This window comes from Mixophyes fleayi, chromosome 9 (assembly GCF_038048845.1).
Source record: "Mixophyes fleayi isolate aMixFle1 chromosome 9, aMixFle1.hap1, whole genome shotgun sequence".
Classification (NCBI taxonomy): domain Eukaryota; kingdom Metazoa; phylum Chordata; class Amphibia; order Anura; family Limnodynastidae; genus Mixophyes; species Mixophyes fleayi.
The window spans coordinates 52,340,283-52,367,338 of NC_134410.1; the positions used below are offsets into that span (position 1 = coordinate 52,340,283).

Consider the following 27,056-nt stretch of genomic DNA (forward strand, 5'->3'; position numbering starts at 1 on the left):
CTTGCATTTATATTTGTGTAACAGTCTGGAGGTGTGAAGAGTTAACCCTTTGCTTGCTGGTGTGGGTCTTGCTAATCTGTGGATAGCTAGAAGCCTTGTGTGCTAGTGTGGGACAGTATATTGGGGTCCTATTGCCTGTATTCAATAGGTGGGGGCAAAGCTGAAGTGTGTGGGGGTGTGAGCGCAGTTTGGGACGATTCAGTAGGTCTATAACCTGTCATAGGTAAAGAGAGACTGTGGGCTGGAACCGTGTGATCTCATAGAGCAAACACCCCCAAAGTCGCGGCAGCTGGAAGCGTGCTCGTGACACTACCTAAAAGGGGGTTTTGATGTTAGGGTTATACCATATAAGGGAGGGGTGCTCTCTGTTATATATTGAATGTATAGCTATCACCTGGCCTGTGTCAGCCCCTGCAATCTCTGGTGTAACTCTCTCTACAATTCCCATCATCCCACGCAACATAGCTGGCCTTATTACTGAATGCACAAGTGACACGCATTGACGAGGCAGGTCGTTAATAAAGTTTGGGGATTCAGCTATATTGGAGACAGGTCTGCCACTAGCTTAACACCACTGAGCCAGTGAAGAGAAACTCACTGCTGCCAGGATCATCGGAAAGCCCCCTGGTGAGTCCATGCCCTAACATTAGTGTTCCCCATATGGCGGCCCTGTCAAGCTGGAATTGGGAGAAATTTTAAATATGTGTTCTTATTCTGTTAATGTCCAATTATACCATACGTGTTCCAGTTCCTCTGTGGTTGTAATTGTGTCTATACTAACTATATTATCTGTGTTCCAGTACCTCTGTGGTCAGCATAGTGTCTAAACTAAGTATACCGTATACACTAAAATAACTCTGTCGTCTGCAATTCGTCTGTACAGAGTCTGCATTGAATTTTTGTGGATGTTCTTTATTTTTCATTAAATATTTACATAGCTCTTTGGTGGGGAAATAAGGAGGAATTTACTGAGACCTTAGGGGGAGGCCAGTCTTAGTGGCACTGTGTCAAACATCCGTAGGGTTAAGCAAGATTCCAAGTGGGCACCACCAGCTCAGCCAGTGCTTGAATGCATCTACACCATAAGGAACTGTGGATGCAAAAGAATGCGCTATGCCCAGAGAGGACATAAGAGACTGCTGGACACAGGGCATGTTACTGGATGCCTCACATGACGTCTTTCTGTGTAGAGGACAATAAGTTGAACACAGGTCATTTTGTATAGGAACAGTGCACATTGCTGGGGATAACTCAGGGTGTCTTTATTGCCACTAAATAGTCATTCTGGATCTTACTAAGTATATTTCTTGGTATATTCCATGTGATATATTACTGCCTTGACATATAACATTGTGAGCATAAAACATTGTGTTGGAAATATTCCTTGGAATAGAACACCTTGCTGATCACATTACTGTAAATAAATCAACCTAGTGGGTATAGATGACACAGGTTCACGAAGACGATTCTGTGGCCCTGATGCATCTGCATCTTGACCCCCAGTCTGAGTGTGCAGCACCTGCAAGTCAGTGTTGTCCTAGCACCCCCGGATCAGTAAGAAGCCTTTTCTATTAACAGAAACCCCAATCTAGTTCTGATGGGCTCCTTATAATCACCATGGCTGGGCCACCAAGGAAGCCCGAGTAGTTGGGTGTGTCCCCCCACCTCTCAGTGCCCATACATTTATATAGGGTTGGATATGGTTATCTGAGGTGTTGTGTAGCTGTAAACTGTATATGATTGACATTTAGGTTGTATACACAATGTTTACTTTCTTTGCCATACCAGGTGTTCTAAGTATTTTTGTTTTAAGTAATATATATACATTTGTAAATGTTTTACTAGTGTTACACATTGTTATAAAAATATTTATAGTATCAATAGATCAACATGTCATGTTTTATTTAACTGTGTGGAATCTACATTGTTCCACAGCTCAAAATACTGTCTTCATTGAAGATGTTTGCTATTAAGGGAACTAGCAAGTAATAACACAACAGCGCTTAGACATGTTGGTGTGGAGTAAGATCCCACACAGCACTTAGAGAGTGAAGTCTCTAGCCGCTTGTTACGACTCCTACCCATTACATATGCCAGCAGATAGGCTGGCAATGGGCACTCGGCCAACAAGATAACGTGTAAACTTCCTGCAGCCGCTGCTGCTGGAGGACAGGACGTCACCCAGGACTATGGTTGCGTAATTCAGTACAGGAGGCGCAGACCCGCCGCCAGCTGCGCGTTCCCACTGACCGGACCGCCCTCCGCTTGTCAATCTGGCGACTGTCAGTACCGTGTCGGGGTGGGCGTGTGTTCGGGTACAGTCCCCCCCTCTGTCTGTGATGTGACGTTGCTTATTTCCAGTTCATAGCGATACCTTTTATCTATATGACCGTATTGCATGCATAGGGATATAGACTGGAAGGAGGATCCGTAGACCCGGTTGCATCCGTGATGGAGGGACTTTCAGATGAGGAAATGCCTTCTACTTCACGGGAAGAGACAGAAACACCTACCGAGGAGGTAAAAGAAAAAAGGCGGGAGTATGTGAGGGAGGGGTGCAGTTGTTACCTACCGTGTGTCATCAGGGAGATGGCAATGGCGGGAATCCTTTAGTATGTCCTAATAGGCTGGAACACTCCCCACTCGAGGGCCCTGGGAAGCATGACATCTGCAGGCCCATGTATGGCATAGTCAATTTACTCCAAAACACAAGTTTACTGCTACTGCTAAATAATTGGTGACAAATAGTAATAGCATCATTGTATGCATAATTACTCAAACTTTTTAAATGATCTCATCTACCATTTTATAATCTGTTAAACTTTTCTTTTTCTATCTAATTACATTTGTTCTTTTTGGAATTTCAGATTGTATTGAATTTCAGGTGTCAGCAGGTTCCATAGCATCCTGGTTGTGAGACTGAAGGAAGCCATTTAATCTCCCAGGAATCTACAGTGGCACTTATTAAAAAAGGAGCAATATCACCATGAAGTTGACTATGCAATGAAAGCATTTTCTTCCCACTCATATATATAACTTGATAGGTCTTGTGAGATAAATCTGTGCAGTGCACTTATGTATTAAATAGAAACTAAAACTTAAGACAAACCCAAGTACACATCTTGCTATTTAAAAATTAATGTATTTCTGAGGATGCCATTATTAAAAGTTCTAAGTGTAATACTTCATGTTTATGTATGGATGATTGCAGTCTTTTCCTTGATTTTGGATTAAGATGCTGTTTGTAAGTAACCATGTCTCCGATAGATTTCATGTGACAACTTACCGGACACATTAAAAATAGAGATAGTATTTTGGTAGAGTAAAAATAACTGCTGTTCAGAAATTTGTTTTACAGGGTTTTCCACCTGAAGCTTATGACCACTATTGCATTCCCAGGACCAATGTTAAAGTCTATTTATTGAGTGTTGACGCACATGATTGGTTCATTTAAACACCAATCGAATAATGTGCCTTTGACGCCATTCCAAATTCTCCCAGGAACTTCGTGTTAGGTGGACCGTTCTGTAAACCCTTCTGGACCTTTGTGACCAGCACACTTTTCACAGTTGTGCTATGTGTCCGCTAAACCAGAATATTTTTTTTTAAAGTAACTTTATCTTCCCAAGTGAATTTTACAGACAGGTAGGGCTTTGTTTAGGTAGGATAGTGAAATAAATATATTTTTTATTTTAAAAGCATATGAGGAAAAATTAGTGAAAATAAAAACAAAACAAAACAGTATGCACAATGATTCTACTTATAGTTACTTTGACTCAATTAGTGCAAGTTCAGCACGTTATGCCGAAAATGAATCTGCTATGTCTCCTGGGTATAGAGATAGCAAATATTTGTACTTTTACATACCATATGACTGAGCAAAAAGGCTTGGAAACAAAGGTAAAGTTTAATTCATACTTGCCAACTTATGAAACCTCTGCTCCTAAGATCCAGGAGCAGAGGTTATGTGACAGGAGGTAGGAGGGGGCGTCACTATAGCCATGCCTACATTCACAGCATTGAATAACAGGGGCGGGGCTTAATGACACCATTAAGCCCTGCCCCCTGCTATTCATTGCCATGATTATCGGCATTTTATACAATCCGGGGGATTTGTCTACTCTTCCAGGAGCCCGGGAGGACTCCCCGAAATTCGGGAGCCTCCCGGAAATTCCGGGAGAGTAGGCAAGTATGGTTTAATTTTAGTCTATATTTTATTTGAATGTGTTTTTATTTATTTATTTAATAACCAGAAGTCAGGTATCTACTTCTGCCAGTTTTGGTCGATTCATTGAAAATTAGAACTTACAGCCACAAACATGTCAGCCACTCTTACATCCATCAGTCTGGCTTCTCATCAGTTAGTGAAATCCCAAATCATGTCACTTTGCTGACATCACAGGGTCTATGTTTTCAATGGTGAAGCCCAGGTTAGTCCATTGAGCTATACATAGCACTCACTTTGAACACTATACAGTTATCGACCCATTTCACTAGACTTGTCATTGAGAGATGGGTACTGAGCATGTGGCTGCAGCAAGACAGCCATAACCAGCTTAGAGTAAAGCCTGCTTGTAGCCGGTATAAATCTACAGACAATGGTCCATAGACATGTTCATAAATATGTCTCAACTGAGATACTAATATAGATAAGTACACATTAACAAACTGCACATAATTCAGTAATTATTTGGATATTAAATTTAATAGAACTATATCCATCTTTGGGGCATATTTAATGAATCGCGATGTGCAGCTAAATATTGCCTCGATGGTCAGATGTGCATATTGCCGGCTATTACAGTAAGATATCTCTCATTTTTCTGTACACCTTTATGATACGTGAGGGAAAGTGAGCAGAGATTTCTGTAAAAACTCTGTCGCAACGTGTATCCGTGGTCTGTTCAGAAGACACATCACCTCGCTCTGAATCTGCCCCTTTATTTCCCTATTATAAGGCTCTCACGCATTCCTCAATACACAGTGTAAGCAGGTATTATTGTGAAGGCAAACTACTAAGTGTATGCTCACAACCATTCAACTAAGGCCGGTGTACTATCCCAGAACATTAAAGAATTGCATAAACACAACAACTTATGTGAATTCACAAATAGAACAGGTATATGGTTTTGTTGATTTAAGTTACCATGTGCTAAATCCATTCCTGGCTATATGTAGATCAAAATACTAGTTTTATATATAGTATACAATATATGCAATATCTGGTATCCTCAGCCTGGTAAAGTAGGAAAATATGCTTCACGGGGAAGGAGTAGTGAAAACATGCTGGGCCTGATTCATTAAGGAAAATAAGACAAATAAAGGAGTACATTTTTTCCTGGACAAACCATGTTACGATTAATGGGTGCATATTAGATTATTATTTTGCACATAAGTTAAATACTGGCTGTTTTTTTCATGTAGCAGACAAATACTTGATAGCTTTAGTTGTACATTGAATTTTAAAGTTGATCTAGGACATGCCCTATCCCAACTATAAATCTTTCATCACATTTTAAATTTACCTCCCCCTCCAATGCAACATGGTTTGCCAAGGTGCAAAGTTACTCCTTTTTTTAGCTTTTCTTAATGAATCAGGCCCTACATCTTTGGGGGGTATTCAATTGTTAGCGTTAACGCTGAAAAACGAGCGCTCCAAAAATATTACCGTTTATACGGTAATATTGCGCGCAAAAAACGTTAATACGGTCGTTTACTCGCGGAATTTCAGCTCGCCGAGCTGGAAATCCGCGAGTAATTACCGTATTAACGGTAAGATTTTTTGAGCGCTCGTTTGTTAGCGTTAACGCTAACAATTGAATACCCCCCTTTATGTTGAAACCATGTATCTTTGTTATATTTCTAATAAAGCACACATATTGTCTTATAATTGAGATTAATATGAAAATACATTTATGTACATTAGATAATCTTGAGTAAAATCAAGGACAATTAATTTTTTACTTTCATGCGTGAATGAATGAATTTAAGCGATGCTACCAAAGGAAGTCATATATGCCTTCCTGAAAACACAAACAGTAGCCTTATTGTGAATGTCTACCAGGTTTAAAATTTAAATACTTCATATGTTTCAGGTTTATTTTTTTGTCATTGATAGGCTAGGATCGTGTCAATAAGTGAAACACATAAAGTGCACTTGGTTCCTGCTACTTCTGGCCCTCCTCAAAGGAGGAAGAACCCCTGCTTCCCTGACCCCCACAACCATAAGGTCCCTTAGTGGGCAAGAATCTCTTTAAACCCTTTGCTTCTCCTTTTCCCAGTGCACAAGCTGGGAACCATTTGATTTGTCTCCTGGCCTTTAGATTTCCCGTGCCTAGCCGTGTAATGGGGGCGGGGAGGGGAGGCTGAACTGACAAGGGGGCTGACCTGAACTTTTTGGCGAACTACCAGAGAATGTGTCGGGTAAAGAGAGAATGTCTCAGTTAAAGAGATGCTGAATTGTCTATTAGAGGGGATGAGAAAACAAGAAAGATCTGTGTTAAGCAGACCAGGAGAAGGAAGAGTTTGTTGTAGAGGAGGAAGATCTACAATGCACAGTGATATATATTTTACTTTGGATGGAAGCAGGCCTAAAGCCCTCTGTAGATGAGGACTGCTGTGTTTGTCCTTTGTTTTTACAGTGGATGGTGTAAAGTTTGGGAAACAAATCAAGACCATAAACTAGGTAACCAAACTGATGGAGAAAAGGGGAAGTAGTCTGATAAGCAGGGCTGCATATGATCCTCTTGAATGCTGCTTGAATTACCACGTCAGGGTGGCTGTGTCTGGGTTTGTAAAGTTTGCACCCTCTCGTCGGAGGAGTTGGTTGAAACTGGACCGACATTCAACAGGTTCATGAGGGTAGTTGTAAAGAGCCTTTTCCCCCCACAAAGGATTTTGGTCCTATACAAACGAGGTGCCATAAATGGAACGTTGGCCTGTATGTTCAGTAGAATACATTTTATACACATTTACAGTCACAGTTCTACCAATATAGTAAAAATGTTCAATTGTTCTATAGTGACAGGTAAAAAGACAGTCATGATGTCCCCTCACACTCATGAATAAAGGCATAAATGAGGGATGACATTCTTTTTGTGGCATGCGGGAAGCAGAACAGATACAGGGAGACCACTGTCCGAGTCTAGCACTCTTAGGGGGGTATTCAATTGTTAGCGAGATCCCCGGAAAACGAGCGCTCTAAAAATATTAGCGTTAATACGGTAATTACTCGCTGAATTTCATCTGCGAGATGAAATGCAGCGAGTAAACTACCGTATTAACGGTATTTACGCGCATATTACCGTATTAAAGCTAATATATTTTGAGCGCTCGTTTTTCCGGGGATCTCGCTAACAATTGAATACCCCCCTTATTGTAGATGTGGAGGACCACCTGCCACCCAAACAGCTGCAATAGGCAAATGGGTCATAGAAGCGATGGGATGTAAAATTCTTCCTACATTGACAGGAGAATAGGAGGGATTGAATGTCTCATAAGCAGTGATTCGCCTGTTTGGAGAATGAAGGTTTACTGTAAAGCATGGTCATTACTATATAAATAGTTACTAATTTATTACAATGTATTTCATCACCATTTATTTATATAGCGCCATTGATTCCGCAGCGCTGTACAGAGAACTCATTCACATCAGTCCCTGCCCCATTGGAGCTTACAGTCTAAATTCCCTAACATACACAGACGGAGAGAGAGAGACTAGGGTCAATTTTGATAGCAGACACTTAACCTACTAGTATGTATTTGGAGTGTGGGAGGAAACCGGAGCACCCGGAGGAAACCCACGCAAACACGGGGAGAAGATACAAACTCCTCACAGATAAGGCCATGGTTGGGAATTGAACTCAGGAGGCTGTCAGGCAGAAGTGCTAACCACTTAGCCATGTTTTTATAGTTAGTGTAAACAAATCATGCCAAATAATGGAATTTTCCTTTGTTTCAGCTATTTATTAGCAAGAAGGGGCCATTTTCCTTCTCAACTAATGATGATTCACCCAGTTTTTCTGCATGGCTTGCTAAGAAAAAAATATATATTTGTAAAGGGCAACTGTAAAATTTAGATCTCAGCAATGTGACTTTGTTCAGCCCTCTACTTTAAATGTGCATATTACTCTGAGGTTTACAAGCCCGCCCCGAATACTTTTATTGCTCTTAGACTATATCACAGTGCCTAATATTAAGAGGTATAATCGTTGAAGCCTGAGTCTCCTACAGCGCCCCAAGCTGTGCATGCGGCACAGACTTGCCGCATGCCTATATGCTCCCAACCAATCCCCATCCCCCTTTTGTGCCATGTAATATGTTACTGTTAGTTCATTATGTAATTTGTTGATACAAGTCAGTATAAAGCACCTATTTTTCACATGTATGTGATAATATGGCCTCTCTGACTTTTATTTGTATTTGTCTTTTTTTTTGCTTTATTTGTACTTTAAGGAAAGTAACTGTTCAAAACATATTTCAGTGTTAAGCACTGTAGGTTTACACATAATGTATTGTTACGGTGTACAATAAGTACAGTGTGTTATTCTCTGAATTCTCTCATATTTATTTTATCCTAGAAAAATGACCCCCCATTTCAGCTGAAGCTCCCTCTTAAAGCCTTGCGTGCTGAAAAGGAAGTAGATCCAGAATACGAAGAAAAGATGGTAAGTAGTATGTTATCAGGATAACACACGGTTAAACGTGTCCCAGATTAAATGGTTTAAGGGAACACAATAGCAGGAAGCACAATTTTTACTGACAGGATGTTACAAGGAAAGTTAGTGTTAGAGCAAGTGAGGAAATTGTCAGTACCCATTCTTTAAACACCCAATGTTAGGTTATGTCAACTCTGTCAAAAGCTTTGGTTAAGCTTCTGGCTGATTAGCTTGTATTCCAAAATGAAACCTCTTCTACACTGTTAGTGTAGTGTAAAGCAAAAGGTTATTGTAATTTAGAAAAAGTGACAATGCATTTGACAGTTAATTAGAGCTAACCTTTATTTCTACCCCAACATGTTATGTACCTACCAATATATGTACAGATATAATGAAAAACACATCATACTTATTTTCCACAATGGCGTGCTCGTTTTTCTTAGAAATAGTATATATTTTTCTTTGTGATAATTTGTATTGTATTTTGGTCCCACTTTTCTTCATGTGTAATATTTTTTTACATTAAAGTGCATGTTCAGAATAATTTTGTATGACAAGTTCTATTTCTATTTGCAGAACAAGTTAATATGCTCTGTTCTAAGCCAGTGATGGGCAACATCATGCACTTCAAACCTGGCCTAGAGCATAATAGTTTAATGTCTTGTTTCTAGTATTCATACAATAATTCACAATTGAAGCAGACAGGAAGTAAACTTGTAGTTATATTCCGGCTGCCTTTACTTTTGGTTTTCACAGTTTGTTTCCTGACCTACCAGAGGCCAGAGAGAATGTAGGTTTGTACTATTTATAACCAGAAATTTGTACAAAACTGCTCATTGTGATCACAGTAAGGACAACTGTGGTTGACTTTTTATGTTTACTTTTGCCTTGATAATACAAGATAACACTCCAAAAACATACTGGTAGGTTAATTGGCTGCTGATTAAAATTGACCCCAGTCTGTGTGTCTGCGTGTGGCTGATAATTTAGGTTGTAAGCTCCAATGGGGCAGGGACTGATGTTAATGACAATATTCCCTGAGAACTGTTGCATTACATGGTGGTGCTATGAAAGTAAACAGTAATAATAGCAACAATACTAATAATAATTAAGTAATAAAATTGCTTGTTGAACAATGGATAATCTTGCTGTGATCCAAAAGTATTTCTCTGAAGTTAATAATGACAACCCTGAACATGAATGACTTAAGTAGGCAGCTTTTAGATCAATATTAGGACTATACTATCGCATGTTGTGACATGGGACTGTTCATGAATGCTGACGGTGTTATTATTATTATTATTATCATTTATTTGTTGGGCGCCACAGGGTTTTCGCAGCGCCTTACATAATACGAACAGTAGACCATACAGGGTAAAACATCACAGAACAATAAACACTAAGTACCAATGCTTTGGAAACTCCGGGCAGACATATGGATTGAGGGCGGAGCAGAAGAGTCGGTATGAAGACAGGAGGGGAGAGGGGCCCTGCTCATACGAGCTTACATCCTAAGGGAGGATGGACAAAACAGGCACGAAGGGAGGCAGTGATGCAATGGAGAAAAAGGGACCAGGGGCAGTGGCGGATCCAGGGGGGGGGGGTGGGGCGCACTGTGCAGGTCCGTTAGGCAGTAATAATGTGCTGCCCGGCTGCTCTGATTGTGTTTTAAACACAATCATAGCTGCTCTGATTGTGTTTTAAACACAATCAGAGCAGCGGGACAGCACATTATCACTGCCTAACGGACCTGCACATACTGTGCAGCCGCCGGCAGCCTTAGAAGTTAGAAAGGGGGGCGGGGCTTAAATCCCCCCCCCCTATATCGCCCGGGGTAGAAAAAATTTCTAGATCCGCCCCTGACCAGGGGAGAGGAGGGAGAACAAGCAGAGTGGATGAGGGGTTAAGTGGATGGTTGGTAGGCTTTCAGGAACAGATGAGTTTTGAGTGCCCGTTTGAAGGAGCACAGATTGGGAGCGAGACGGATGGAGCGAGGGAGATCATTCCAGTGCAGGTGTTACCCTGATAGTGATCTATCACTCACTATTCTAAGGTTTGCTCACAATGTGAACAGAGCAATGGACCATGGGTATCAATGAGATTATACCCTTACAGTGCAGATCATTTTGTTTTTATTTTATTTGCAGCATCTCACCTATTTCGCATAGTGAACTGAAATTCCTACCTTGAACAAATCTCTCTGTATACATGCCAAAAATTCTGTGTTCCGTCACAAAATGTAGAGAAGAAATTATTCCAATATTGAATGTTTGTGTCCAGATGTAAAAACAAATAAATCATTTTGAAGGTATATACTTTTATATGTCCTTTTTTATGATATCATGATGATGTGAAGAGTAAAAAATCAGTATTCGACAACAGTTTTCGGGGCATATTCAATTATTGCCGTTTCCCACAACGTTAAAAGTATTACCGTTATTACGGTAATATTAAGCCAGATTTCAGCTCGCAGCTCCCTGAAATCCGGCGTGAAAGGTACTGTAATAACGGTATTTACGCTGGTAATAGTGCGCACGCCCCGTTACTTTTACATGTAACACCACAATTGAATATGCCCTTTAGAATATTATTGAAGCATAAACTTATTTAGTATTGCAGATGCAGTTCTGTGTAAAATATGGTGATATTTTTTCCCCTGACTGTTGGTATGTTGCTGCCCTCTGGTGGTATGTGTGGTTTATTTCCTGAGTCAAATGATTGTTCTTTATTTAGACAGTGCCACCATTTTACCTAGAGCTTTACTGGCAATATTTTAAACAAAGACACACACTGCCATGTCTTTTGTGTTGTTGCAAGCTGCAAGACGCAGACTGTGCACCTGTCTTGTGTAGGCACATCATTTATGTTATGTAAGTAGAGTTCAAACATTTTGTAGAAACCAAAATACCAACACAGCTGAAATAGTGTAACTAAAGTGCACTTACTATACTCCACATGCTCATGCACACCCCTGATGGCATCTCAGAGTGTAAGAGGCTGCAACTGTCAGATAAATACTGCTCAAAACACTGGCTCAGCTTATGTCCATGTGCAGTGCAACAAATTTTGAGTAAACTGCACATAATTACAGTGCACAAATACCCTTGTGTCCAACTCTAAATTAACCCTTATATGCTCATTTCAATTTTAAAAAGATACCTGCCCTAAGTGAGATATTAAAATGATCCAGCACAATAGATCTTGATATGCTGTGGATTGCTCAATGAATGTATATGTATAAGAAAATTGTCACTTTGATGATGAAATTGTTGCAAAAGTACTATTTGTTTATTTGTATTCTAGAAAACAGACTGTTCCAAAAGATTTGAATTCCTCCTGAAGCAAACAGAGCTGTTCGCACATTTTATTCAGCCTGCTTCACAGAAGTCTCCAACTTCTCCCCTCAAAGTGAAATTAGGACGCCCCAGGATAAAGAAAGATGAAAAACAGACTTTGCTGTCTGCTGGAGAGTATGTAAATTTATATTTTATGAATGCAATGGAACAAACATACAGTAAATGTTATAACTCAAAGGTTGATGTATCTAATTCTATCTGTTTATCGCTATATAATAGAATTAAAATTGTATAAACAATAATTTATCACCAACAGTTGCAGCTTGGTATCGGGTTCTGCAGAGCACCTTTAGGACCTGTTCATCATTATCTGAGACAAGATGAGACTGAAAGCACATCCATGGTAGAGGTGGATGTTCACTCTTTACCTGTACTCAAAATAAAGTACTGGCAAGGCTTTTAACGTTTATGAACTACTATACTGAGATACAAAAACAGTTTTACTTTAGCAAGACTATGATAAAATTCAGACTGATCATTCCTAGATATATCATTAAGTACCGGTATTTCCTTTGTAGCAGTGGGACACCTTACTTTGAACACATATTTCTCAAATGTGCCCTGGAAGCTAGGTGGATATGTAGTGTTTTCCCCAACCTGGTATTGGTGGGTGAGTTATTGTTTTCTCAATCTCTTGACCCTGATGAGAGCTTCCTCAGGTTGACAGGTGACTAACTTTTTCCTAGCCTCAGAACCAGATATGCAGCTGACATTAATGTTTTAACAGCTCTCTTTTTTTTGCTGCAGATGGAGGATACTAACTTGGATGCACTCATAAAATCAAATTGTATTTACAGTATCCTTGTTATCAACATAGATTGTTATCCCCTAAGCCTATGAATGTCACTCCAAGCAGTATACCCCTTCATTGCTTGTCATTATGCCTATTAAAATATTATGTATCTGTCATATGTCAGTTGTAGGCTATACCCCACTCTGCAGCTACACAAGAAGTTCCTTGCACCTGTACTTGACCTGTCATCTTTCATTTCAGTATACATTGTAGTAGACACTGCTAGGACCCTGCGTGGAAGGGAATAATAGGAAAGGAAGGATACAGTTGTAATATCATCAGCATTGTTATATATATATATATATATACAATAACAATTGTCAGCCAGCCCAGACTGCATATTTTGAATGGCTATGATAGGCATGTATCCAAATCGGTAGAGATCATCAAACACTTATTGGTAAAAATGGTCAAATAAGAGATGCTCAGGCTCGGTTTTCCAAAAACCGAGCCCCCCCCCTGAACATCGCCAATCTGAGTAGCGAGCTTCCCGCTTCTTCGGATCTGAATCGAGGCAAACATCATTGTTGCGTCGTTGGATCTCACAGGCTTTGGATTCCATAAGTGCATTTTTTTTAAAAATACAGAACCAAAACCCGTGAGGCGGTTTTGCCAAAAACAAAATCAAAGTATGACGCTAATACAGATCCAAAACCAAAACACGGGGGTCAGTGAACATCGCTAGGTCAAAGCAAAGGGTACAAGTCCCATTATGTTACATGATTCTAAACAAACTGAATAAGACAGTAAAAATAATTCTAATACGTATACATATGCTCAGCAATGATCAATAGGAACATATGTAGAGCATGTATAATAAAAAAAGACACATACTCACCCTATGTTGTTATGTCTTTCCTGGTGTAGTCAATATTGGTATTACTTCCCTTAGTGAATTTCCGTGGAAGATTCAAATGTTCAAATGGACTGATGGTGTTCCCAATGCACAGATAAGTTCTGACAACTGCACAGCTAGTATATTGCACCACTATTGCACCTGTACTAGACCCTCAAGTGGAGTAGTTGTGAAGGAACTGGTAACATTGAAGTGTTGTATTGCTTAAAGTAAATATCATGGGTATAAAACCCCTGAGGTCTCCTACTGGTTTGGTCTATCGACTACAGCTGTCTACTTATCTGCACCGCGACATCACTGTCAGTGCAATGGAATCTTCAGTAAATATTCATTGGTTGAAGGTGATTTTTGATAGTGACAACATTAGGAAATAGGGAAGGAAATGTTTGTCCTTTTTGCTCCATATCTATTGTATATTTACTATATACTGCACCTGTTTTATGGTCTTGCTTTATTTGATTTTAAATTGTTGGTTATAAGTTAAAGTCTTATCAAACAGCATGCAAAGTTGAAATGTTGCATGTACCATCAAGTACAGAGTCGGTAATGTACAATCTGCTGTATTATATATTCTGTATCTCTGTATTTGTATATATATTAGGGGTAAATAAATATTCATATTAACCCATGTATGTGGTCAACAAGTGAACTTAAAAATATATACAAACATACTGTAATTCCATAAAGAAAATATTTTCGCAGTTCATATAGTGAGTACATAATGAGGTTTGGTATCACGGACCGGAAGTAAATATATCCTAAGGAATAGCCATACAGTAATGTTAAATGTTCTTTATAACTATATTGGATTTTATACAAATAAAATATTTATTTTGTACTTTGCATATCAGTATTTGATTCTTGTTTGTATGTCTACTTTTGTTTTACTTATACCTGTAACATGATTGGTTATTGTGAGTGTAAAATTGACCCTCTGCAACTCCACCCCATCCACCTTAAAAAAGACCAACATTAAGATTTGAAATGCATTGGAGGAGAGGGGTTAATCTATTTGTGACAGTCCTCTTACCAGTCCTAACATCTTTTGAAATTAATGTCCAGGGACTTGAAATACCCCAGGGAATTTATTATCTTGATGTACACTGTGACTTTCTTATCTATTATTTGTTAGGAAGACTTGCACATATTTTGTTGGAATGATTTGTTTTATTTATGAGTGTGCATTATATCTATCAAAAATGATGTCATTTTTTAAAAAAAACAATACACTAGATCCGCCTTTACATATGTTTTCATATCTGTCAATGAGGGAACTGAATAAGAAAAGAAAAGACAACTTCTGGAGATATATCGATCCATAAAATCTTCTACAAGGCTCAATTGAAATAATATTTCAAGTAAGTAAATCACCAAAAGAGAGCAGCACTTCTGGGAAAACATACACCATCACTTGGAGCACTTTGGAAGTGTGTCGAAAGGACTGCACAAACACTGGAAAGATTTGTACACTTTTATTTTACATTTTTGTTCGCATAGATGAAGTTTGATCACCATATTAATGTATTCTTTTAGGAATTACACTATGTTTGTATATATGTTTTGCTTATGTTGATCTATACATTTGGAAAATAATGAGCAAAAAAGAAGAGAGAAAACATTAAAGGATTACAGAAGAAATGAAGTATTTATTTTAAAAAATTTTCATTCACTTTTTTATGGGGATGCTGACAGCACTGGGATTCTTTCTACATTTTATGTGATTAATCAAACTTAAGCCAGTAGCCATATAATAGATGAAAAATATTTTTAAATGTGTTTTCTTATTGTAGCAATCGACATCGACGCACGGAGCAAGAAGAAGATGAAGAATTGCTATCTGAAAGTCGCAAAACCTCCAATGTGTGTGTGCGATTTGAAGAGTCTCCTTCTTGTACGTTAGAATTTTATTGTCTCTGTATTGTATCTGCAAACTGGGCATCTGAAAGTGTTTTTGTCATGCATATACCACAAAGAATGTTAAAATAACGTCTCATGTTAATTATTGTCATATTTCTACGTTCTTCTTATTTAGGTCCCTTGTACACTTTACTGTTTGCCTTCTTAATCGTGTTTTCTCTATCATCCAATTGGGGAAACCGGAGACCTGGGAATATAGAGAACCTGGGGGTAAATTTATTAAGCTGCGGGTTTGAAAAAGTGGCGATGTTGCCTATAGCAACCAATCAGATTCAAGTTATCATTTATTTAGTAAATTCTACAAAATGATAGAATCTGATTGGTTGCTATAGGCATCCCGCAGTTTGATAAATTTACCCCCTTGAGTTTGGTATTTTAAAAATGCAGCAAATTTAACTCCTCACCCACTTTCCCTCTCCTCGTAGGTAACTACACAAAAAAGGCACATAGTCACTCAATCTTGCTATGTCTTTGCTGGTGTAGCCAGTATTGAAATTACTTCCCTTAGTGAACATCTGAGAGCACTAGACTTCCAGGACAGTGATGAATCAGGTGTGCCTGATAATTTGTGGTTTATTAGGAAGAACAAACATTTGAATTTCTTTCCCTCTTTCCTTCTAGGTTTACTAGGTTCCAGGTCTCACGCAGTTTACAGACCGTCTATCCTCCTCCAGTGAGGACACGGCTAAGTGGGAGTTTCATCCTGAGGTTTATGCCCCTATTGCAAGCTTATATAAGAGCAACGCTATTCCGATTCCTACTGTTGCAGCCTCTAGGGATGGCAAGGACTGTATGGTTGAGACCATGTTTCGGTATATAATGTGGCGGTTAGGCTTGCTCTCAGACCCATTTTAGTTTTGGGTTGGGTCAATATGGAAAGTGGTAAGATCTGCTTTTGAATGGCTTGCCTTCGCGAAGACTCACGGCTTTGCAGTATCATTCTTCTTGGAACTTTACTTAGATGTCTTTTACTACTGGGCTTCCTGGAAACCAGACAAGACATCAGGCAATGAGGGAGCCATTCAGGCCATTACTAAAATCTCTTCCTGGTCCAATAACAAGGTAGATCAGCCCATTTTTAGTCTCAACTTTCTAAACTCTCATGTTCAGTACACAGATTCAGTGGAAGGATTGAGATCTGTAAAAGATTGCATAGAACAGGAAGAATTCAAGATGTCCACAGACATAAGAGATGCTCCCCACAGGTTCCTTTCTGGAAGGTCGTCCATGTCATCTCAGAATTATAGCGATGTCACTACTTTTCCAGTTTCTGACTTCCTTTTTGATCTGGTTAAAACTCTGCAAGTCTTCATAAAGATCAGGGCAGTCTTGGCTGCCATTCCAATGGTCCAAATGGGTGACAATCCTTCTCTTGAACAAGATGGAATCTCCAACATTTATTCTAGTTCATGTACAAGAGACAGCACAGACATTTGAGTCCCAGGGGTGGATTGTAAATGACTGCTTATTCAACATTATTCCTAATTAGAGGCTTGTCTTTCTAGGCCTGCTGTTCTCCTCTCAATAGAATAGAGTATTCTTGTCAAAGGACAAAACAGACTTCAGTCTGGTAATGTCTCTGTTGGCTCTTAATCGGCATCTGTCCTCCTTTGCATATAGCTCTTGGATGGTCTTACTTTCGAGCTATTCAGTTTGCTCATTTTCATTCTAGAAAGTTCCATATGGACATAATATTGTAAGGATACAAGTCAAACCATATCCTGGACAGTTAGCTCATCAGACTGTCCTCTATATTCGTCAGTTGCTCCTGCGAGTTGACAGTCTGAACAGGGGTTGTCTTTTTGATTGCATACATCAACCTTCAGGGAGGCATCAGGAGATCCTTGCAATGAGTGAAACTTTACATGATCTTGCATGTAGTAGACCATAATGTTCCAGCAATGTTGGCAGTGTTCAACCCAGCGATAGCCAAAGGGTGGCAGTTTTTCTCAGCAGGCATGCTCTCATCCTGGAGAAGGATCTGTATACCCATAAGTTTTTCATCAGATTGTGGAAAGTGGGGTCAACTGGATGTTAACATGAAGGCATTTTAGTTGAGCCACAAGGTGCAGCGGGTTTTTTCAGGGACAGGGTCCAATTATGTTTTCGGTAAATGCAATTTGGTCCTGTCGTAGTTTAAGCTGGTTTATCTGTTTCCTTTGGTGAAATGTTCTATCTCATTCTCTTAAGGTGGAAAGAGGTTCTGCCGGTAGCACCAGACTGGCCATGATGGTTGTGGTTTGTGGATGTCTGAAAAGGTGGGTACGCCAGCCTTGGTGACTGCCTTTAAGATAGAATTTGTTACTTCAGGGACTATTTCCATCTAAATTTAGAGTGGCTCTTTTTCATGGTTTTGCGGTCAAAGTCGTGTTTCTTATCTCAAAAGGGTTCTCTGGCAGTGGTTGTTGAGACCATGCTTAATTCAATAATGCCAGTTTGGTGAAGAATTATGATAGGGTCTGGAAGACCTATTTTTCTTGGTGCATGAAAAAGAGGTTTCCATGCAAATCTGCATGGGTGCATGTGCTGCGCCCACTTTCTGAGCATTTCATGATTTCACGTAGGATATGCTATACAAACTGGCATAGTACTCATTCTGCATCAGCCTTCATGGTTCACTACCAATGAGGTACCATTTGGCTTTGTCAGGATATATGGTCTTTTTTCATTAGATATTCATATATAATTTTAGTATCAGTTGATTTCTACATAAAGCTTGATGTCCTCTGCTATGGCTGTTCTTTCCTGCCTGGAGTTCCTATACAACCAGCCTGCAAGATAACATTTTAACTTGATTGGATTTTTCTTATAGAAACAAGTAGTTTGTTTTGATTCATTACATAAAAGTAGACACAGAAGAAAGTTGTATTCTATCATAAAGTATTGGAGCCAAAAGCTTTTTTTTTTATCCTTAAATGGACCAATATAGAGCTAAGATGATAAGTCAGCAATGGGGCTTAGGGAGTTTCTAGCATCCTTGAATATTACGCATTTCCATTTTCCCATTTGGGAAAATCATTAAAGAATTTTTTTTTTGACTTTCAAGGAATTATTTTCAGCCTTGAAAACTATAATTTGGTGTGGATTCATAACTTTGAGTGCTTGTACAGGTTAGCCATACCTTTCCCATGGTGACAATATTACACTGGCTGGGAGAAATAATAATTCCTTTTCTTGATGACATTGGTGTTCAGAGATTTAGCTAATTCTTTGGGGCCAATTCAATTCTGCTGAGAATAACGCGGTGTTAGCAGTTTTACCGTTAATACTGCGCATAAATACCCTTAATATGGTAATTTCAACGGTGGATTTTTACTCGCCGCTCCCTGAGCGGCGAGATGAAATCCAGGCTAAAATCACTGTATTAACGGTAATACTGTTAACGCCTCGCTATTCGCGGCAGAATTGAATCGGCCCCTTTAACTCTTTTTTTTTGGCAATGGAAGTAGCATGGGTTGGTTTTGGCTTTCTCTTTAAACAGTCACATTTGTCATGTTTCTGGATCTTCACTTTGATTCTTAAAATGATTTCTCCCAGAATTCAGTATAAAATCTTAACATAGTAAGATTTTGTCCTTTCATAGAAATAACCAGACTGCGTTCCGTATTATATTTCTTGAAGGTGGTTGGCTCAAAATTCACAACAGAAAATATCACCTTTTCTCTGTTTTACTTTTGTGCATTATTAAAAAAATTTTTTATGGTCAAGATCTTTTACAACCAGACTCACTCCCTTATCTCAACAAACAATGTGGGCTCTGATGACGTTGGGCGTCCTCTTGAAATTTGTTCTTTCCTCTCCAACATTGCTTCTTATTCAGGTAGTGAGAAATCGTCTTTTACCCTTATTCACTAAATTTGAAAAACTAATAAAAATTGAGTGTTTTGTTAAAATGTGGACAAAATAGAAGTGCAATACGATAAAATATCTACTGCTTTATTTCCTGCATGTGAGGCTTACACAATTATCTGATAAATCAGGGACACACATTAAAACATCCCACAGGGCTGTCTAAGAATAGTTTTGTTTAAATGTTACCAGTTTGCAATTATATATTTTTTAATTCGTTGATCTGGCAACCTTACCTGAAACTGATATTTGGTTCGGAAAGTAAATGTGTGCCTAGCCTTAGTAAAACTGAGTGTTTTAATAAGTGTATTGTTTTGAGGATGCGCCTGGACACATTTAATAATTTGCAGCACACCTATCTAATGTCATGAATTGATATGTGCACCTTGATAGATGGGATTGCACAAGCATTTGCTAAACAAGATTGGTGTTGTTACAGAATTAAAATATTTTGCACCTGTTGATGAGTGAAGCAGGTCTGGTGTACTACAGGCTAGGTGCCAAATTTGTCTTATGATGTGGGAGATATAGCGGAAAACATTAAGACAATGTAGGGCCTTTCATATCCATAAATGGGCCTGAAATATCCCCTGTACTACAGAAATGGTCATGCATGTCCTGGTTATAAAAAAATAAAACAGTAGATCAAAGTGCACATCCAGGCATTTGTAATATGGGCACCATACAAAATCTTTAAGAGCACCAATCATCATCATTATCATCAACATTTATTTATATAGAAAATTGTATCCCCTACTCTCTGTGCTGCTACAGTATGTAAAATGCAGACTTGGATGAACAAGTCACTCTCGCATTCATTAACCACATCAGTAGTTATTGTATTAATTTAGAAAAGGATGGTGAATTGTACATGAGCATTTCCTTTCTCTAAATCATCTGCTCACACTTCTGACGAAAGAAAAAAAATGACATTATTTTGGTTAGATTTTATTCATGTTAACTCATTTTGAAATATTTATCCTGCAGATGTAAAAAGAGGAACACTGAGAGATTACCAAGTCAGAGGCCTTAACTGGATGATCTCTTTGTACGAAAATGGCATTAATGGCATATTAGCAGATGAAATGGTAAATCAAATGTGAAATTTAGCTCTGGGGTAGATGCATGTCCACGTTTGAAACATTTGTCCCTTAAATGCATTATATTTGCTTGATCTTGTCCATTAGACACACAAGAAGCATTAACATCAAGATTAGTACTAAAAGGTTTGCAGTCTTGTCTGTATTTAATGTGGTGCATATTTCAATGTTCTAGTAATAAGCAAGGTGTATGTTACATAGGATTCAGATCTAGATGCATGCTATCTATATTTACTAAACGTCTGAGAAGATGCAGTATAGAAGAAAGTAATCTTGATGCTAAATTAACTGAAGGTACTCATATACTGGTAGATCCTGACACTTAGGGGCTGATCGCATTAGATGGTAAGTGCTGTACTACCCTCACTTGCTGTGTTTATGTGCGCTTTACCAGCAGTTACTGTAAAATTTTGCAATAAAATAACAAGATCATTGCCAAAACATGTGGAAACACAGTGTGATGCTACTTTGGCACCTCTCTGTTAATTAAATCGTCCTCTAATGCTTGGACTGAAAGGCTAGTTCTCATGGGTCGTAAATTAGTGCATTATATGGATGATGGCAGCACACCCATTGAGATCACATAGGACCCTTTAGTCTCTAGTGGAATGCTATCAGGCTTATTTTAAGAAGGGATACCATCTTAGAACTGTGTATAATTGTAATTTATGTTTAAATATGTTGCAACAGTTCTCTGCTGTCGAAAGCCTAAATCTTGTGAGTGGGGCACTTTTAGTATAACCTTTAAAAGCTTACAGTTAATAGCTGTTTTGTGTAACTAAGTTTGTGAACAAGAGTCTTCAGCTGCAACTGTTTTTAAAATGGCCTGTCACTTTTTATGATGCTGTAAGCAATTCATACTTAAGCTGGGTACACACTACAGAAATTTCGACCAACTTTTTATGCCGAGCGATTTTACATGCGACCGATGGTCCGATCACTCGGTCCATGGACTGCATACACACTAGCCTTGCTTAGGACGATAAAGGGAAGAGCGGACGTCCCTTTAGCGACTTTTTACAGCCATGTTGTCGTGAACAATGATTTAAATTTCGTACACACTGCAGTGACATTTGCGGGAAATGTATGAGATACCAAAGACATTAGCATAAAGGGGCAGAGCTTTCACTATAGTTAACTCCCAAAACAGCTTAAAAACAGAAGGCTACACTGTCCCTTCATTCATTCCTATTTGTAAACCTACAATGGCTACAGAAGAACAAGAACAAGCAACTGCACTTCTCCTGCTTGCTGTGGCAAGAAGACTGCTGGTACGGAACCAAAGAGAAAGAAGGAGAAAGAATAGATCTTGTTGGAGCAAAGATTGGTTCAAGAGGAGAGACACGTTCTCTCATATGCCCCTGCTACAGGAGATACAGGACAACAACCCACGTGCTTTATACATGTGTAACGGTCTGCAGCCAGACAGGTGCAATACACATCTATACAAAACACAAGCCTGTGATGTGCGGATTCCGCACCACGTGGGACTGGGATTGACATCAAAAATTAGTATTGGAAGATTGTCGTGGATCGGTCGGAAGTTTATACACACTACACAGCGGAAACGATATTGGAGCAAAAATATTAAACGGTACGACCAACCAAATGAGGCGACAATCGTCCATTTGGGCAGACTTTCGACCATCGTGTCACTGTACACACTGACCCGACTTTTGAACGAGCGGTCGTATGTCGGCTGTTTGAGCCGATTATTGGACGAAAACAGTGTAGTGTGTACCCAGCTTTAGCCTTTTCACTATTAACTGATAGTATTGTCTATAGCCCATTTAGCTTGATTAAATTTACACACATTTTAGAATAAATAAATATTGTCATCATCAATATTTATTTTTATAGCACCAGCAAATTCCGTTGTGCTCTACAATTGGGAACACATATAAATATAATTTTAGCTTATTTCTTCTAACACAGCCCTACCATTTATTTATGTATGTTTTTTATATTGTACAACTTGATGGAATGTATGTTATTTTGCAAAAGTATACTATTGTGTCTTTTTATGTTAGGGTTTGGGAAAGACCTTGCAAACGATTGCTTTGTTGGGCTACCTTAAGCACTATAGGAACATTCCAGGTCCACATATGGTTTTGGTGCCCAAATCTACTCTGCACAACTGGATGAATGAATTTAAACGTTGGGTCCCCTCTCTTCATGCTGTTTGTCTTATTGGTGACAAAGATGTACGGGTAAGAATGCTTTATAATTCTCCTATTATAAGTATACATATTTAATTATTAACATACAAAGAATTGCCAGTACCCATTGCTCATATTATGGAAGGCTAAATCATGTAACAAATAAAAGGCATAATAAACTCCTGCCATTGATGTACTACTCCAAATAACTTATAGTTGTGACTCCAAACCTAGTGCCTCCCTGTTTAAGTTAACTTTAAGAACAGCACAAGTGCAGCACATACAATCAGTATGATGAGAAAGCAACTACGAGCACTCTCTTGACTTTGCAAAACAGTATCTTTCATTATTATTAATATGAGAAAGGGAAACAATATGCTTATGCAATAAGAAAGCTGATAACAATGGCATACAACTTGTATACAGTCTTTGACAGGGCACATTCAAAAGCTGGTATTTTTGAGATAGTAGCTTATGACTCGCGCAGCTGCCTTGCAGCATGACAATTTGTAACTCTGGTACATAACTTCCTTTGACTTTACCATCATCAGCCACAACCTCGATGTGTGTTGCAGCGCCACCAGGATAGTTCAGACTCTAAACTAGGTTTTTTTACTGCTTAACTAAATATAGTTTACATAAATAGGTATAAAGTAGCAGTTTCTTTGTTCAAGTACAGCTTGTTGACTTTTATTGTGTGTATTAGGCTGCTTTTATACGAGATGTCATGATGCCAGGAGAGTGGGATGTCTGTGTTACCTCCTATGAAATGGTCATAAGAGAAAAATCTGTTTTCAAGAAGTTCAACTGGAGATATCTGGTCATTGATGAGGCACACAGAATAAAGAATGAAAAATCCAAGGTCAGTCATCTGTCAAAGGATTTATGTTGGATTGAAAATGAACATCCTTTTAATTAGCCTTCAAATTATTTCCTATAAAGGCAAAAATCCTAAGAAATGCTCCTGTAGATATGCCTGCATATAGCTGGCTGTGTGTTGCGGTATATTTTATGCATGGAAAAGAGATGTTTCCATTACATGCATTTGGTGATACTATTATCACTTATGTTTATTGTTTTGAGGTAAGTACTGAAAAAATGTGACATTAAAGGTTATTTACAAAATCTCTAAAAATAGTGGCGCTGGAAGATATGATTAAATGGATTCAGATGAAGGTCAGATCTGCAGCTGTGAAGGATTGGTGAGATCCCAACAAAGTGACAAACAAATAAAGAACACAGCGCTGGAACTGACAAACACTCTTGGTATAAATTAGTGAAAATTAAAATCTTTATTAATACACAGGGCATAATTGCACTATTTCATCCATATATTATTACTATAGTCTCCTACATAACCACATCAGCGATCATGCAGGTAGATAATGCAATTGGCAGATAGCACAATGTTTTAAATACCCCTGCAGTTAGAAAATAATTGCATAAATTGATATATTCCAATAAAGGGCTCCAGTGCACATATCTCAAGCACAACCCTGTTTAGAACTTGTTCAAGTACCAATTTGTGTGACACACATTGTGTTTTCTCTGCTCTAATCAGCAGTGAATGAGCTCCGTAGTTGAATATTCGTTTGCCTTATAGTAAACTCCTACAATAAAATGTCTTTGCGCTCAATACATATTAATGCATCCGTTTCATCAAAAAAATATCAAAATAAAAATGAATGTGTACACATATATAAAAACAGATATAGTTCTATTATAATGGTATACCAGCTTCACTTCAACCCTAAAAATTACATCTAGTTCCGCCCCTGGAGAGAGCATTGATTGACATTCTTGACTCTGGATGGTACTATAGCCCTTGTGGATGGCACTGAAGTTTCACCGTCCTGTAGACTGACATCTGTTTCAATTGTGCAGATCCAAATCATGAACGGACAACCCCTGGTGAGGTTGTCTCTCATCAGTCTTTGGGAATAACTTGATGAATTGACTGGATAGATGAATTGATCTGTTTCACTTCGATAGTGGTTCTATCTGGAACTCCCTCGTTGGAACTAAGCAAACTGTACCTTTTTGAATGTAGACCATTTTTCTTGGCCCCTCCACCAGATGAACCGATATCTATCTGACAGCCAATAGAGATCTTATATTTTCTGCAATGATAAGATCTTGTCCTTTGATAAAAAAAAATCTCTCTGAATTGTGTTGAAAAGCTCTAAGAAGATCATCCTCTGGGTGGGAACCATGTTGGATATTTGGTCATTTGGTCATATCTGTGAGATTCTAAAATATGAGCCGTCATTTGTGTGTAAACAAAATAACCAGCTTTGAGTACCCGTTCGTCCAAGTAAGGAATGAGTGTCATGCATCTGGCTTTTAAGAGAGTCGCCATTACCACCATGATCTTTGTATAGACTGTTGGCACAGACGCTATATCAAAGGGAAGGCCCCAAAACTGTAAATGCTGAGACTGGACTGCAAATCTTAGGAGGGACTGATGGCCCTCCAAGATTGGAACATGTAAGTCTGCGTCCTTGATGTCCAAAGGCATCGTGAACTTATCATTTTCCAAGCCATTTATCACAGATCTCAGAGATTCTATCTTGAATCTGTTGACTTGGGGATGTATATTCTGGTCTTTCAGATTTAGAATTGGATGTATAGTTCCATCTGATTTCTGAACCAACAGGTTAAAATAGAACCCCGATCTTTTCTGCTGATGTGGAACTGGGGTAACCACCCCCCGAGGAAACTCAAAATCGAATGACAACAGACTGTGTCTTTTCTCGGGAAGACCTATGGTGAAAAATCTGGGATGGGACTTCAACAGATCTAAATTGTAGCTCTGATCTATCATTCCTTTCACCCAGGAATACAAAGTGGAAGTGAAACACTGGTCCCTGAAGAGGGGAAGACAGGCTCTCCGAACAAGAAATCCCAGGTGTACAAAGTGCCTGTAATGCTATTAATTTATCTGAGGTTTTAGTGATTGGTCTCTTTCCTGATAAAGCCTGCTTTCCCTTTTGCTGTTATCCATAGTGAGTGGAAAACTGTCCCCTAAGTAAGTATCTCTTCCTCTTGCAGTTGGACAAAAAGGACTGAACCCTGGGACCTTAAGTTTTAAGAGCATTATCTGGAAGAAATGAGGGTGTGACTGATTATCTTTTCTAGCTCGGGGCTAAAGAAATCTATGGGCACCTAAACCTGATGTTGACATGTTGACCAAGTTAAGACCGGCATCCAAGGCTGCATCGCAGAGGTACAGGGACTCCTCCCTGATATGATCAGCCAAAGTCATTAATTCTGACCTTGATGTACCGGAGTGAAGGCCCTCAGAAACTGTTGTGACCATTTAATAGGCGTTATTAACTCAGGCCAAAGCCAGGATGGGTCTGAGGGAGTCTCCTGCTGCCACAAAAATAAAATATATAACTTTGAAATGGCCTTGCATTTTAAGTCAGAGCCAGCCTTATGCAAGGTGGCATTCAGAATTGGGATCGAAGTGGGTTTAGAAAACCTTACAATGGGGGTATCTAATTTGGACAGATGTTCCCAAATGTGTGTATCCTGTGGAAAGGGGTAAAAATAGTGAAGTATGTAATAAACTTTAAACCTTTCATCAGCCCCGGACAGACTTGACTTGACTCTGGGCCCACAACGGCTCCTCTGAGATGAAAGGGTAATACACAGAGACCGAGGGAGTATTCGCCCAGCACCCTATGATGACCTTATGGTGATTTATGGTGAGTAAGCTCTGCAATGGAAATTGCCATTCATTTAGTCCAAGCAGGTTCTCCAAGTCACTGTTACCACCTGTGGGGCTAAATGGGCAGACAGGCCTTATCTTCACAATATTATTATTATTATTATTATTAATATTTATTTATAGGGCGCCACGCCGTACAGGGACAGACAGAAACACGGTACAGGGTAAGACAGCACGGAACAGTTAACAAAAAGCACAGTAACTCGGAAGCTCAAAGTACAGCTAGATGAAAGGTGAGAGCCCCCGGGGGTAGATAGAGGGGTAGAAGGGCCTCACGGAAGAGACAAGGAGCTGGAGAGCAGAGTTAAGGTGGTGGAGAACAGGAGGAGAGGAGGCCCTGCTCGAAGGAGCGTACAATCTAAGGGGAGGGTAGGACGGACAGACTCAAGGGTAGGGGGAGGAAAGGGGGAGAGCGGAGGCAAAGACGGAGAGGGAAAGAGGAGAGTGACGAGGAGGGAGGTAGATGGGAGACTGGAATGAGGGCAGTTAAGTGGGGGACTGGAAGGCTATAAGGAAGAGGTGGGTTTTTAAGGCCCGTTTGAAGCTGGACAAGTTGGGTGAAGTTCTGATGGAGCGGGGGTGCTGGTTCCAGTGGAGGGGGGCAGCACTGAAGAAGTCTTGGATGCGAGCGTGGGA

The 27,056-nt window shown here is 39.3% G+C and overlaps 1 protein-coding gene across 2 annotated transcripts in view; it reads left to right on the forward strand.

The window, feature by feature from the left end:
- The first annotated feature begins 2,076 nt into the window (after positions 1–2,076).
- SMARCA1 (SNF2 related chromatin remodeling ATPase 1) overlaps positions 2,077–27,056 on the forward strand; it is a 150,499-nt gene continuing 125,519 nt past the window's right edge. The window contains exons 1-8 of one of the 2 annotated variants that reach the window (XM_075184360.1): positions 2,077–2,315; positions 2,407–2,520; positions 8,580–8,666; positions 11,961–12,127; positions 15,453–15,553; positions 20,416–20,516; positions 22,559–22,738; positions 23,394–23,549. In XM_075184360.1, the coding sequence (XP_075040461.1) occupies positions 2,452–2,520; positions 8,580–8,666; positions 11,961–12,127; positions 15,453–15,553; positions 20,416–20,516; positions 22,559–22,738; positions 23,394–23,549 (861 nt within the window). In that variant the 5' untranslated portion in view covers positions 2,077–2,315; positions 2,407–2,451. Of the gene's footprint in view, positions 2,521–8,579; positions 8,667–11,960; positions 12,128–15,452; positions 15,554–20,415; positions 20,517–22,558; positions 22,739–23,393; positions 23,550–27,056 lie in introns of both variants that reach the window. The other variant, XM_075184359.1, reaches the window with a different exon arrangement.